This window comes from Coffea eugenioides, chromosome 4 (genome assembly GCF_003713205.1).
Source record: "Coffea eugenioides isolate CCC68of chromosome 4, Ceug_1.0, whole genome shotgun sequence".
Taxonomy (NCBI): domain Eukaryota; kingdom Viridiplantae; phylum Streptophyta; class Magnoliopsida; order Gentianales; family Rubiaceae; genus Coffea; species Coffea eugenioides.
In genome coordinates, this window is record NC_040038.1 from 39,391,386 (window position 1) to 39,407,460 (window position 16,075).

Here is a 16,075-nt window from a genome sequence, read left to right on the forward strand (position 1 = left end):
CACAAGTTGGAATTTTCTTTAGGCAAGTTAAACTAGCCTATAAAACCTCTATTTCATATAGCAAAGCTATCAAAACGTGGACAACCCTCAAGCATCACATATGAGCAGAATTGTCACCATAAAACTGAAAATTACCACAACACTACTTCAAACCATGAAATTTTCTCATAAAGTTACCAAAACTACAACCTTAAGCCACTAATTTACACATATATGAAGGAAAAGGGAAGTTTCTTGCCAAAGTACCTTGTAACCTCAAGAAAGATGGTAGCATAGTACTTTTCCCTCCAAAATCACTCCACCAACACCTCTACTCTTCCTTAGTTAGCACTTTGTATGGTATAATTTGCAAATTTGTTGGTTGGAACTCAAGATTGAAGCAAGAAATTGAAATACAGGATGAAGTTTCTCTCCCTTTCTCTCCCTCAATGGTTCAACCAAGCAAGACAAGAAAATGAAGAAATTTTGGTCAAAATTTGATTTTTAGGAAAGTTAAGAAAGGTTGGTCAAAGTCCAACTTTCAATGGTGTCGCGACAAATAGCGCTTTAGGGTTTAATCTCATTCTCTTGTCTTCCAATGGTTAATCTATCTAGCTAACCTCTAATTATCTCCAAGTACTTTGTAAAATAATATTCTTTTATGCAAAACTTCACCTAGTCGTCAAAAAATTTAACGCACTAGAGGGTCCCACGTCCATAATGTGCTACTAACGACACATGAACTAACTTATACTAGAAAATAATTTAAAAACTTGACTCCCTTATAAAAATATCTAGGAAATTAAGATAATAAAGTAAAGTATGGAAAATGTATGCAAGAAAATAAAATAATTAATATAAAATAAGAAAATTTTTTGGATCCTCACAAAGATAGCCTCAAAGAAGCCAAAAGAATGCTCTCAAATTTTATTGATGATAACTTGTTTCCTACAAAAGAAAATGTCAAGCCTTTATATAGGCAACGATTAGTTAAGAAACCTAGCCCAACTTGGAAGCTAACTTCTAGTGGCCCTAATTAGCTTAATTAACATGCCATTTAGTGTGAGGACCTGAAAATTATTTTATATTTTCTCTTAATTTTGAAAAAAAAAGTTAATTTATATTTTGTTTTATCTTAATTTACTTGCCTTAATTTCATAGTGACTTTAATGGTTGAGTAAAGATTTCTATCTTTTCTCTTTTATAATTTGGTGCATGTTTCATTTGATGCATGTTAAGTCCCATAGTGCATGATACTAGTGTGACCGACTAGTTAGGTGTGTATAATAAATTTGATGAATTTGAGGGAGTTTCGTGCAAAAGGGATTAGGTGATAAGATGTGTTAAGAGTTAATTGGAGGAGAGTTAGATATTTGGGTGAATTAGAGACCACTAGTTAGATATTACTCCTTGTTTTGCCACTTGTCAAACAACTACAACTTCTTGAACAATTAGATAAGGATTTCCCTTGGCTTGCTAGTTGTCGAACAACTACAACTTCTTGACCAATTAGGTAAAGATTTCCCTTGACTTGCCACTTGTCACTCTACTACAACTTCTTGACCAAGACTTGGACCGAGATAAGTCTTGCCATTATCTTTTCTTTTCACAACCAAAAGTCTTCATTCTCCCTTCCCTCTTAGCAGAACTTCGTGAGAGGAAAGGGAAGAAATATTGCCTCCAATCTTATTTCAATCTTACTTAGGTTTTGTGGGAAAAAGAAAGAGAGAACTTGATTTGTGTGAGGCTCGAAATTTTATTTGTCTTTATAGCTCTTATTTGAATTTACTTGCCTTAGATTCTTAGTTGTTTTAATGCTAGAATTTGAGCCAAGAGAGTGAATATTGTTAAGAAAAGTTTCATACTCTCAAGTTGTTAAAAAATCTAGAAATTTTTGTAGGAGGCTCAGCATAGCTTTGGAAAATTGGCTATAACTTCATATAGGAAAGTTGAAATTGAGTTCCGTTTGTTGTGTTTGAAATTAGACTCATAGAGTTTCCTATGGTATAAAATTAAGAGTTTGATTCAATCTCTATAAATTTCAGAAAATTGATAAATTTGACTGAAAATTCTGCCCCGCATAAGGAAAAATAGGAATGTTGTAGTAGCTTATGGCTCAATTTGGACCAACCTATGAACTGAATCTCTTTGAGGTGTCTTCTAAAGATTATTAGCGTTTTAAGTCTAGTTTTTAATAGGCCAAGTTGTATGAATTTTTGACATTTATAATTCAAGTTATGAGGTTTCTAAAGGAATGGTGCATACTAGAGTTTTTGGTGTGATTTTGGTGCATTTTGGCAATGTGATCACTTGATGAGGTGTGTGTACTAAATTTAGTGGATTAGAGTGAGTATTAGATAAGAGGAAGTGTGTGATTAGAAGTACTAATAATAAGTTAGTGAGTCATAAGTTAAAACACAAGTACAAGGGAGTTACGGAAAATAGGCTTGAACCGACGTGCATCGTTTGTTACTGATTGAGTACACCATTTGACCAATACCTTCTTACCCTAATCTCCTTGTTTTTATTTCACCTAAACCTTCCTAAATGACCCCTTAATCCAGCCGAAATTCTTGACCAAAGAAAAGGAAGAAAAGAAAAACAAACTGAGAGAAATCTTGATTGCCAAGTGTTGGCAACCAAAGGAATGGTTGACCAAGGCAATTCTTTCCTTCTTATCTTTCCTTTTGGCTATATTTCTCTCATTTTTTCTTCATGGTGGCCGAAAATTGGGAGAGAAAAATAAGAGAGGAGAACTTCCAACTTCATCTTGATTTAGCCTTATTTGAGTTGAAATCTCAAAATCTAAACCAATTAAACTAGCACCAAGGAGCTAAGGAAGCTTGTTGTGGAGTTGTTTGGAGAGGAAATCTTTTGTTTTTCACTTTCTTCAAGTGATTTGGAAGGTATAAGTCTAAAACTTCCTTTTTATTTCTTATTTTAGCAAACTATGGAGTAGATGCCTTGAATCTTGAAATATATTGGATGATACTCTAGTTTTGGTGTTAATTAATGAAATTTCGGCTTAGGGTTTAACTTTCTAGCTTAAGTAAGTGAGGGTTACATGCTATATATATATGCTTGACTTAGTGAGTTGTTGGCTTGGTATGTATATGCTTGATTTGAGGTTGTTTTGTGGTGAGAATGAAGCCTTGAAATGGCTGTAAAAATTGGTAAACGCAAAGGAAGTGTTGCTGAAAATTTGTCCGCAGGGAACCTTAGGCAGTCTTGGAAAATCTGTTATTTCTTGATATAGAAAAGTCAGAATTTAGTTCCGTTTATGGCGTTTGAAACTAGATTTAGAGTACTATCAACCGTAAAAATTTTTCAAAAATTTTCTCAATTCTTATGAATATCTGTGATTTTTCAAATTTGACTGATTCTCCACACCTGTTCTGTCTTTTACTGGATGAAGCAGAAATTTGAGGCTCAAATTTGACTGACTTATGGGCAGAATCTTACAAATGTGTCTTCTGAGAAATTGTACCCCTTTGAATGTATTTTTCGACGGTATAAAGTTTATCAATTTTGGACTTAAGAAGCTTGAAATATGATTTTTCAAATAATGTTGCATAAAACTGGAAAATTCTGTTCTCTTATTACCGTTCTTGCTTTCATTTCCCACTTTAAATTTGGAGTTGGTAAATCATTGGATATGGTTTATGAGTGGAATTGAGGTTTAAGTGAAAGGAAATGAAGTTTTAGAAACCTTAATTTCGTCATGTATTTTGCTTTGTATTGTTAGTCTTTTAATCTAATATATGACCACAGGACTCGAGAGAGTTCAAGAGGACGAACCAGGGATAAAGTGAAGGGTTGCAATTAATTGGTGAGTATTCCAACTGCATGTTCCCTGCTCATTATTGTTAGAAATTTACTAAACACCTGCTTTGATATTGATAGGCGAGTGTGTATTTTATCGCATTTGATCTAACTCAACTAAACACTTGATATCTCATTCGTGCATGTACAAGTAACTTGATTTGCATGTTACCTGTATATTGACTTGAAATACGTGGAAATGTGACATACTATGCATTATTTGTGACTTGGTCAGGGCTAGGCGAGTGTGCCCTTATTCGCACTCGTCCTCCCCTTCTTGAATGATCTTGTACTTGCTTGAACTTGATTGACCTGTACTTGAGTTTGTACTTGTGCTTAACCTATAAGTGTTGAGCGGCAGCATGTACCACACTCAATCCGAGTGGGAGGTGCCTCTTATTCCGTCTCTGTACTTTTATCTTGATTAAGTCGATTAGAGATGTATCTCATCGACTATACTGACTACTTGGGAACCCAAACCCCACTGGCTAGTTAATCGAGTCTAACCGGCAAGGGCTTGGGCGATTAGATAACGAACCACGGGCCTCTAGTTTTGTCAAGTCGAGTGTTATCTTCTCGACTAATTGGTATGCTCGAATATTACCACTAGTGTTTATCTTGACGTTAGAGCCCGGTAGGGGGTTTGAATGGTGAACGGAGATTGGAATTAAGTGGTGCTCTACAAGACTTGTTACAATTTCATGGTTGACGGAGTGTTAACAGATTTTGAATAAGTGGTCATGGAACCTGCTCCCGAGAGCAGATTGTATCCTTTTACTTGAAAATGTTGGATATCTAATAATTTGCTATTTGAAGTGTTATTACTCATTTTTATGAAGTCTTATACTCGCTACTTTGATATTTCAAGTTTTAAACAATGGTCAACTTGCTACTTGGGTTTGCATGATGTTTTGGAACCTCACTGAGTTTTAACTCACCCTATTAGTTTTGTTTTCCTTACCGGGTATACGAGCGAGGGCGTGAGACTGGTATAAGCTAGCATTGTCTAGTTTTTGAATTTTTACGTTTGTACTCGCGCTAGTGCTCGATTAGGGTTGAATGTATCTGGAATTTTAAATATTTTGAGATATTTGGGAATGTATGAGATTTGGAGCTTAACTTAAGCATCAATGTACATTCTAAGCTTGAAAATTGTTGTTTCATTCGTTTTCAATAGTTGTAAATTGTTTTTCTTTTATTTTTTTTGTTTTTAAGTAAGTGAGCGAGTTCTGGCAAAAGTTGGGCAGGCGGTCCGCTAAATCCTGGGGTACACCCTAGGGGGAAGTGGGGTCGCCACAGATGGTATCAAAGCTGCTTTGCGTGGTATCTACTTGAGGTGAGCTTGGACCAAGTGGTGATATGGTCCCAATTATATGAATAAGTATAAAGGACTAAGTGCTCTTCATGAGCGTAAGTTGTGAATCATGAAAGTTATAGGCATAAAACCGTTATCATGATACTTAAGAAAGCTAGATATGTATGTCAGGTAGGAATCTTAAACTTGGATGATTTGCACTTGGGAGCGTACGGCCTGAGATGTGAATTCTCCTAGTTTCGGATTCTTGTACCCGAGTACCAAAAGCGGAGAGCACTAGAATAAGGGTCGATATCTTGATTGAATTTGAAATAAATTTCGATGGCAAAAGTCAAGGCGTGAAAGATTCTAGTATTAGACTTGAAGCAAGATGGGAAGCAATATTTCTTCCCTTTTCTCTCATGAAATTCGGCCAAGGGGGAGGGAAGAATACTTTTGGTTGTGAAAAGAAAAGATAATTGCAAGACTTATCTCGGTTCAAGTCTTGGTCAAGAAGTTGTAGTAGAGTGACAAGTGGCAAGCCAAGCGAAATCTTTATCTAATTGGTCAAGAAGTTGTAGTTGTTTGACAAGTGGCAAAACAAGGAGTAATATCTAACTAGTGGTCTCTAATTCACCAAAATATCTAACTCTCCTTTGATTAACTCTTAACACCTCTTGTCACCTAATCCCTTTTGCACAAAACTCCCTCTAATTCACCAAATTTATTACACACACCTAACTAGTCGGTCACAGTAGTATCATGCACTATGAGACTTAACATGCATCAAATGAAATATGTACCAAATTATAAAAGGGAAAAGATAGAAATCTTTAATCAACCATTAAAGTCACCATGAAATTAAGGCAAGTAAATTAAGATAAAAGAAAATATAAATTAATTTTTTTCAAAATTAAGAGAAAATATAAAATAATTTTCGGGTCCTCACATTGTAAGTAGGATCCCACTTAAAAAAAAGTTTTTTGCAAGTTACAAAGATAATCTTTTCTTTACTATAAAGTGTTTTGAGTTAATATATGAATTGTTTACATATTTTTAAATTTTCTATTTTTTGTCCAAACCAATGGCTTGAAAACTAAACAGATACAACAAATTATATATATATATATATATATATATATATATATAAACTTGTTTGTATTGTTTTTAAGTTGGTGCAAAAAGATATTCTCATGGTTGTAAATTATTGCCAGTTGCTGTTAAGAGTATTGTAAATCATTCATAATTTTACGTAATTTAAAATTTCTTGTCTGAATCAATGACACAAAAACTATTAAAGAGTTTTTCAATATTTTTATCAACTTTTAAATTTTTATTAAAGTGCTACATCGATCAGTTACAAATATAAAGAGATAAATTTGGCATGTTATGAAAATTAAGAAAAGGACAAATTTAGAATGAAATTGTATTCTCTCTCTCAAAATGAATATTTTAATATTATATTTTGAACAGGCTTTCAAATTTTACAAAAAGTTTAAAATAGGGGAGTCAAGTGAAATTTTTTAAAGTTTAAGGGTAACAAGTGAAATTGTCTGAAGCCTCAGGAATGGATTTTGAAATTATCCCATATATAAGCTGTTATGATATTGATTAGGAGGGGAAAAAAGAAAGGATAGTATTCTTATGAATTGTTGTTGTACTGATTAAATTCTTGAAACTTCGGACGCTTAAGCATTTGATGAAGCGAAAGCCACATTTTTTGTAGCTGTCAAAATGGATCATAAGGACGCTCACACTCGCCAAAGCCTACAATGAACTTATTGACATGAATCAAAGTGAACTTAAATGAATCAAAGTGAATCATGGCCTTTCAAATCGTTTGGATGCCTAAGTAAGTGACCGGTATGATAGTTTTGTAGCTCATTTGTCACGCATTCAAGAGTAAATGGTGGTAATTTGCTGGGCTAGCACAAACACTATTAGAGGAAAAAAAAAAGAAAAACTATGATGACACACCCATCACTAGTTGATTAATTGGGAAAAGCAAACTCATCACGCAGTCAATTGTGAAGCACATTTGTCAAGCATTCAAGAGTAATGTGGCAGTAAAAGCACGAACACAATCCAAAGTGTCACTAATCATACACTTGTCACTGGATGATTAATGGGGAAACGCAAAGTCATAAGCACTTAAAGAGTAAGGTTCCGTTTGATGAAATTGAATCTGAATTCTGAAGTTTGAATTCTGAAATCTGAATACTGAAACAATTAATTTGCTGAATTTTAAGTACTAAAAAAATATATAAATGTCTAAATTTTAATGTTAAATCTATTTATACTGTTTGATAAACATTTATAACTGAATGCTTAATAAGTTAAATTTGACAAATTTGCCCTTATATCTTTTCATCCAAAAAAGAAATAGAACCTATGATTTAACTAGCTAAAAATGTTAGGTATGAAAATGACAATATTTATTTTTAAATCAAATTAATATAAAAGATGAAATATATTATATGAGGAGTATGAAGAAGATGTGAAAATCATTAAAAAGGAAGAAAAAAGAAATAGAAAATCATTAGATAGAGAATATTAGATAGTTCAATTAAATAAGAATTTTGAACATAATTAATAAACCAGGGTAGATTTGGTAGATAAGATAAGGTAATTGAAGTAATTCTATTGATTCTTATCAGAATTAAGCATTCAGTTAAGATTCTTGTGCTGAAAAAAATAGACAAAAGTTCAGCACTACTTAATAAATTCAGCAAATAGATTTTCATTTATCAAACACTCAAAACATCTGAATATTTGAAAAAATTCAGATCCAGCACTTTTTTATGTTATCAAACAGACCCTAAATTGTGTTTGGATAGGAGATAATTTGAAATAAATTTTTGAAAATAAATATTATAGCACCTTTTTTAATTTGATGTATGTGAAATAAAAAAAAGTGATTGAAAAATGTGTTAATAATACAAGCACGTTAATGTGTGTAAATAAAATGTAAATAAGGTGCAAACTAAACAAACTCTCAAATATAAGTGTTTTTGTATTTGAAGTATACAGTAACATTTCAAATATAACTCCAAAAACAACTTTAAAAACATACATAATTTTAAATATAAATAAAATAAACAAAAAATTTATAATCTCTTTTTTTTTTCACCCATCACTTCCATCCACTACCTACCACCGCTACCATTTCTCCCCTCCTCCCTCCTCCATCTACGTCGCCGCCGTCGCCATCTCTCTCCTCTTTCTCTCTCTTCCTCCACGCTCTTCAAACCAACTACTGATCATCGTCTTGGTAAGTTATTACCTCACCAACTAACTGATCAGACGTGAGCCCAATATGAATGGGAATCAAATCGGAATTTCATGACATTTCTTATTGGCTATCTTGCATTGCTAATAAGTTATTTAATAGTTGGCATGTTGAGTTGTATACATAATGGATTGGTTTAAATTTTTTTTTTCAAAGGAAAATATGAATGTTCTAGCAAACACACTGAAAAAGTTATACGACGTATCTAGTGTGGAAGCAGGCCCTCCACCTTCGTCACCACCGCCACCGCACTGCCATCCCTCCCGCAACGGATCTTCTGTTCCATATCTGTGTCACTCTATGTCCCACTTTTTATTATATTGCTATTTTCCCTTCATAAATATCACGTTTTAGTTTCTTTTTGTTTTCTTAAGATCCAATAACTATTAATTGAGTAATACACAAAATTTAACAAACTCAAAAAACCAAAATGCATAAAAAATGAGATTTTTTATGAATTTTCTGCTGTATTTTTTAATTTTCTATTATATATTATTTTTTTGAACCTCCTGTATTTATTTTTTACTCAATTAATAGTTATTGGATCTTAAGAAAATAAAAAAGAACTAAAACGTGATGTTTATACAGGAGAAATATCAATATAATAAAAAGTGGGACAAAGAGTGGCATAGGGTGTGGGACAGAAGATCTGTTGCGCATCCCTCCTCTCTTTCTCCATCTTCCTCCCCCTCACCGTCCCCCTCCTTCCTCATCCCTCTTCCTCCCTCCCCCGCTGCACCTCCCCTTTCGTCCCCTCAATTTCCACAAATTCACGCACAAAAAGCAGAAGCAAAAGAAAGTACGAGGCTCAGATCTATTATAATAGATGGACAAGAAGAAAGTGCACCACCGTGGCTGCAAAATCTGGTTGCATGAAGGGAGGGAAATCCACATCAGCTTTTTCCCAATTGTACCTTCCGATTGCCCTATCAAGCTTTGGGCCATTTTTTCTCAATGGCCAAAAATTCAGTGCTCAGAGAAATCATCAATCATCAGTTCATCACAGCCTCAAATTCAATCCTCTTTTTCTTTTCTTGGTAGGTGTAGTGCGTTAATCCTCAAGGTTATATTTATAGAATCAAACAGAAAGACGACAGACATTGATGCCAAAATATGTGAAAGCAAAATGATCATACTAGCTAGTATTTCCGTTGGAGTATGCTCGGCTGTTGTATGTGGCGGGACTGGAAAAGAAAATCATTGGCTCTACGGAGGGAAGCAACCACCCTTAAGATGGTGATGGTGATGGCTATGGTTGTGGTGATAGTGGATCAGGGTGAGTAAGTTTTTATTATTTAAAAATATCACATTAAAATTATAAATTTAAAAAATACAACAAAATATATTTTCAAAAAACCCCTAAAAACACCCTAAAAATACTCCAAAAAACACTTAATCATCTATAATAAAACTTTTTCACATCCAAAACTATAATAAAACTTTTTAAAAACACCATCGAAAACAATTAGTGCAAACGAAACTATAGTAGTTGGCTGGACTAGCACAAATTCGTCATGAACTAAATTAGTAATTGGCTAATGGGGAAAAGCAAAGTCATCAAGCACTCAAATAGTAATTGGCTGGACTAGCACAAACACCACCCAAGCATCTGCAATCAGACGCCGACCGCTAGTTGACCAATAGTGGAAAAGCAATGTCATCCTACTAAAGGACCAGTGTCGGCACCCAAAAAAAAAAAAAAAAAAACACACACACACACACACACACAGTGGAAGAAAATTCAATTTGACGCATATTAACATACATATACATATACATATTCACACACACACACACATATATCGGAAAGAGAAATTTTATATTATTCTATCAAATAATATCACAATATGAGAAAAGGATTAGCGGTAATACCATTTCCCCACCCCCCCCCCCCCCCCCAAAATTCCCCAAAAAAAAAGCAAAAGAATATATACTTTACCCTACTTCAAGATCGGTCAAAGGTTAAGTTGATGTGCATAGTAAAAAATATTAGTGTAATAACTGAATTGCCAATTATGCAAGGGTGAATGGGCAATAATTAATACCTCTCGGTTGTCTAATCATTATCTTTAGAGTTAATGACAATTTGCACCCCAAGTTTGGGGTTAATCACCAAAAATTTAGGTACTAATGTACTATAATTATTTAGGGATAATTTTAGAAAGCTCCACTGATGCTTTGGATAATTTTACTAAGCTCCCCTGAAGTTTACAAAATGTCACCTACCTCCATTAATTTGATAGTTTTAGCCACCAAAACCTTAAAATAATATTGACTTGATCAAATTTATAAAATACCCTCGTTTAAAATAATATGAATACCTTAAAATACCCTCGTGTAATGAGTTTTAATTTATTTTTCTATACAATTATAAAATTATCTAATACAATTTTAAGAAAAAATGCCAAAATTTTCATGTCTATATCTACTATTTGATAAACAACTATAGTAATAATTTTATCACTATGATAGGATACTTTTGATGGTATTTTACTATAAATTTAGACTTATAAGATAGAGAAGAAAGTATTGACATAATTCTTTTAGAGGTTGTGAATATTTTGAGTAGTGGGTTACCATAGTTTGGCAGTGGTTTTGGAACTTTTCTTTCAATTTATTGTTGATTTTAATACCAAAAAAAAAGAAAACAGAGATAAGCAAAAACATTGAATTACATATATAAAGTTAACTCGTTAAAAAAAGCACTAACTTGACATTTGGCTATAATAGAAGCTAGAGGCAATGATTGTAGTTTTATAATTTTGTTGGCAAAAAATAAAAAAGAGGAATAAGAAGGAAAAAATGAAAAATAATTTTAAAACTCATTCTTAGTAAAAGCATACTAAACAAGGAAATTTCATTAAAATGTTTAAGGGTTGTATTGTCATTTTAAATGACAAGGGAGGTATGTGCAATTTTTAAAATCTTGAGAGAACTAAGTGAATTTATCAAAAACCTCAAGGGAGGTTTTTGAAATTACCCCAATTATTTAATTATCTAAATTATAAAGTACTTTAACATTTACTAAAATTCGTTATAGAGAGAGCACACATTCTTTGGTATAATTACATAATTCTATAAAAGGTAAATTCGTAATAAATTTGTATTTTGATTGATATTGCTAATTGTGTGAAGGCAATTTTTCTTATCTTATTAAGTGTTTTCTTTTAAAAACTACATCCTTTCTTACTCTTGACCAAATATTCTGAGTACTAAAAACATATCTACATCATTTTAAATTAATCAAACTACATACAGTAAAATCTCTATAAAATAATAATTTCAGGACCATGTAAATGCTATTAACTTAAAGAGATATTAATTAGTTCATAAATTAATAATTTATTAATTTATCGAGTGTACTTACAATTCAAAGAAATACTCATTTAATCAACTAAAGTTAATTTTATTTTATAAAAATTTGGATTATTCTATTAATAAAAGAAGGCTAAAAGTCTAAGGAATATAAACTAATCCAAATATAGAGGTCTTAAATTTAGAAGAAATTGTTGTTGGCATCACTGAAAATCCTATTAATGATGAAACTGATCTGTTACACAGAAGGAAGTACTCAAACTCTCAATAAAGTTTTCATAATTTCTTATCGTAATATGATAATTCAAATTAAAATCTTTTAAATGCAATAAGAAAGATTAGGGATGAGATTTAGTTAGATTTAAACTTTAAAAAATTCACAGACCATACTTTAGGAATATATGATATGTAATTTTAGTGAATTATTAATTTATGATATGAATGGAATCAAAGTTTATGTAAGTTTTCAAAAATTTTAATATCTTATTATCTTATAACAAAATTATTAATTTAACTCATCAGCCCAAGTCGAAATTGGAAAATTTATGATTCAATATACTACAGGGAGATCTAACTCAAGAATTTCTGGCTTAAAAAGTTAATTTAAGAAAGTTTTTCTAAGAAAAGAAAACAATAAAATAAGGAACTTCCAATCCGTATAGAATTAGTAGTCTAGCTTAAGTCCCCTATAAGCTAAATAAAGGGCTCTACTATTTAAAGATTATTAATTTATTGAATATTAATTTATAGAGCCTTTATTGTAATTGTCAATTGATGTTGATATTCAACTCATCATTGTCTTTGCCTATAAAAATTTGGATAAGGTCCTTCCAAGATACATATATACGTATGCATACGTATATGTAGAGAGAAAATTAGGTGGTAGCAGTAACACTAGAACGTAGTGACCTCGGACTTGGACTGATAATCATCACCAAAGACAAACACGTGTTGACGGACGTAATAATTTTTGGAAATTGGATTTAAATCCTGTGTTGAATCAGACATAAGAACAACAATATACAACCTGACTTGACCGATGAACAAATGCCACATGAACAACTAGAGAGTACCCATTAGTTACACTTTACCCCCCTAACTTGGGCCCTTATTACACTTTGCCCCGATAAACTCCAAATATATACACTTTACTCCTTGTAATCAACTTTTTGATGAAATTAAGATGAAGTTATATTTTTTATGACCAAAATATCCCTACCTAATTCTTAAACACACATAATAATTGTAACATAATAAATACCTACTTTCTATAATAGTTGCTAAATACAATTACACTATGTATTTTGATCTTTCAGCACTAAAATGAATTAGATAATTTACAAAAAAGAAGTTAAGCACCTTAATGAATTTATCTCAATGCTGATAGCAATACTTATTTTAAATGAAATAAAATTACTTAGTGCATTTGGAATGGAAATTATTTGCTTATATTTTTTTAATTGTAGCTCTTTTATTGTGTTTTATATGAAATAAAAACATGATTAAAAATGAAAATGTATTGAAAAATGTATTTAGAGAATTTTCAATTTTTTAAATGTAGAATTCAAACAAAATACAAAGTAAGGTGTGAATGTGGTATAAAATTACCAAATAGCATCTTATTGACTCGTGAAAATCTTGTGAAAGCTGCAAGGTAAATGAAAATTATTAAAACCAATCTGTTTACAATTTAAAGGAAAAATAATAAGTGGTGAAAAACTTGTGCAGATATATTAGGAATTATTAAATCCTTTTTTCTGCAATATAAATCTTTAGTTCTTTGATATTATACTATCTTTTATTTTTTAATTTTTTAAATCATGTGACTTTGTATTTTTTTCTAATAAGGTGTTTCATATTCCAATTAAAAGTATAGCATTATTCTAAAACTATTGTGTAAGGGCATGAATGTTATTTTGTTAGAATTTTGGATGGAGAATTCACCATTAATTTTGACTAGTCAATGAAGGGAGCAAAGTGTATATATTTAAAGTTTACAGGGGCAAAGTATTATAAATGGTCAAGTTCAGGCGGGCAAACTGTAATTAACAGTTTGGTTTATCTTCTACAACCAGTATTGATGAATGACAATCAGGTAATGAGTCTGAAATCCTAAAGCATAAACATATTATCGGAAAAAAAAAAAAAAAAGAGCATAGACATAGATAACATGGCTGAAGCATCTGTTGACCTCCCAGCAGAAATATTACTGTCCAAACGGGTCCAAGAAATGGTCCTGGATAATAAGGAGCCACCTGCCCCATATAAATGTAGGGATGATGCAGATTCTGAAGATGATGATCCCATTTCCATGTCTCCAATCCCACTTATTGATCTCGGCTGTCTGTTATTGTCAACTTCAGAGGTACCTGCACAAGAAATTGTAGAAGTGCTGGAGAAAATTAATGCAGCTCTTTCTTCGTGGGGATGCTTTCAGGTCCATACACAACTAGCTTTTCTCATGCTGATTATGCAACTTCAAAGTAATTGATGTGTCTTGAACTATACTTTTAGCTTTTTGACTTTTTCTTTTTGGCAGTTGGAGCTAATGTTGCTAATTGAAAAAATTGATCAGCCAATATTAGTGAAATTTGCAGGCTATAGGTCATGGAATTTCAAATCTTTTGCTAGATAAGGTGAGACAAATTTCTAGAGAATTTTTCGCACAGCCAATGGAAGAAAAGAAAAAATATGCAAAAACAGTCGTAGACTTCGAGGGTTATGGAGCTGACCCTGTCCCGGAAGAAGGTCAGTCCTTGGATTGGTCGGATCGGCTCTTTCTTAACGTGCAGCCCGAAGATCAAAGAAACTATAAATTTTGGCCAATGAATCCAGAATCTTTCAGGTGTTTGTTTTCCTAGGAAACCATATTAGCTACTTATATAACACTTTTTTATCAATCTTTATCTATGTAGAGTACGAAACTAGATATTCACGTAACTTCGTCTCGCTGGCAGAGATGTTTTACTGGAGTACACTGATGAGATGAAAAGGGTAACAGAGCTCATCTCCAGAGCGATGGCAAAGTCATTGAATCTGGATGAAAATTGCTTTTTGAAACAGTTTGGCGAGCGATCACAATTACAAGCAAGGTTTAACTACTATTCGCCTTGCAAAAGACCTGATCTTGTGCTTGGTTTAAAACCCCATTCGGATGGATCAGGATATACCATTATTATGCAAGATGAAGTAGGCCTCCAAGTTCTCAAAGATGACAAATGGTATAAGATTCCAAAAAATCCCCATGCCCCCCTTGTTCTTATGGCTGATCAAATGGAGGTAAGCCACAAAATTCCTGGCATTCAAAACCTTAATGGCAGTTTGTGTTCTTTTTATGTTAGTACATTCAAATGTGAGTGGTTTTGCGTACAAGGAAAATTGATCAGGTGTGATATATTACCATTCTCGAAACTTATTGTCTATGTGTTTATGCATTGCCAAGTAATTCTTAGTTCTGATTTTCCTTATGTTCTGTGTATTGACAGATAATGACCAATGGAATATTCAAGAGCCCAGTGCATAGAGTGTTGAGTAACTCGGAGAGGGATAGGATTTCTGTGGCTGTATTTTATACTCCTGAGGTAGGAAAAGAGATTGGACCAGAAGATGGCTTAGTAAATGAAAGAACCCCAAAATTGTTCAAGATGGTGAAAGACTATGCTGATACTCACTTCGGCTATTACCAGCGGGGGATGAGAGCATTACATACAGCACAAGCTTAAACCTAGGCCTTTCTGCACTGATGGAATGAAGTCCGCCTGCAGGAAATTCAAAACTCGTTATGTACCCTTGTCCCTTTCCTGATTGTTTTCTCTGTTTTTATGCATATGAATTGTCCAAGACAGAGCACAAGATAGTACGCTTATAAGGTAAACCATTAAACTACAAGCTCAGCTTGATCAGATGTCAACATTTACCCCTGTTGTTCGAGTGAGAAAAGTTGCATCAGCATGAACATATATTTGTTGGCTGTTCTTACATTGCAGTTAAGTTGAAGTATGTCATCCAATGCAAGTGTATGTTACTGATTAATTATCAGAAGGCTTGTGTTTGTTCAGCGATAACACAGGGGAGGGTTCATTATCTAATTTGTTGAAATTCAGCTGTACCATTTTAGCCTTATCCTTCTATCTCACTAGTTAGCTGAAATTCTTCAGATTATTCTCACTTTCACTTCTAGAACCTTTAACTTCTATAATCTGTCTCCAACTTTTCACGATGTGCGAGTGCATCCCTTGAATATTTCATATACTAAAGTGCTTAGAAGCATTTAACTGGCATTCTTACTTTGCAGCCAGGCAAAGTAAGTAGATAAGCAAACAGGAAAATTGTGTTGTTGGCTCCATTACAACATATACTTAATCTGTATTCAAGGT

The 16,075-nt window shown here is 32.8% G+C and overlaps 1 protein-coding gene across 1 annotated transcript; it reads left to right on the forward strand.

The window, feature by feature from the left end:
- The first annotated feature begins 13,823 nt into the window (after nt 1-13,823).
- Nucleotides 13,824-15,821, forward strand: LOC113767935 (protein SRG1-like). Its single transcript, XM_027312139.1, has 4 exons — nt 13,824-14,136; nt 14,297-14,544; nt 14,657-14,978; nt 15,185-15,821. The coding sequence occupies exons 1-4, from the start codon at nt 13,870-13,872 to the stop codon at nt 15,419-15,421; spliced, it is 1,074 nt and encodes a 357-aa protein (XP_027167940.1). The 5' UTR covers nt 13,824-13,869; the 3' UTR covers nt 15,422-15,821.
- The last annotated feature ends 254 nt before the right edge of the window (nt 15,822-16,075 follow it).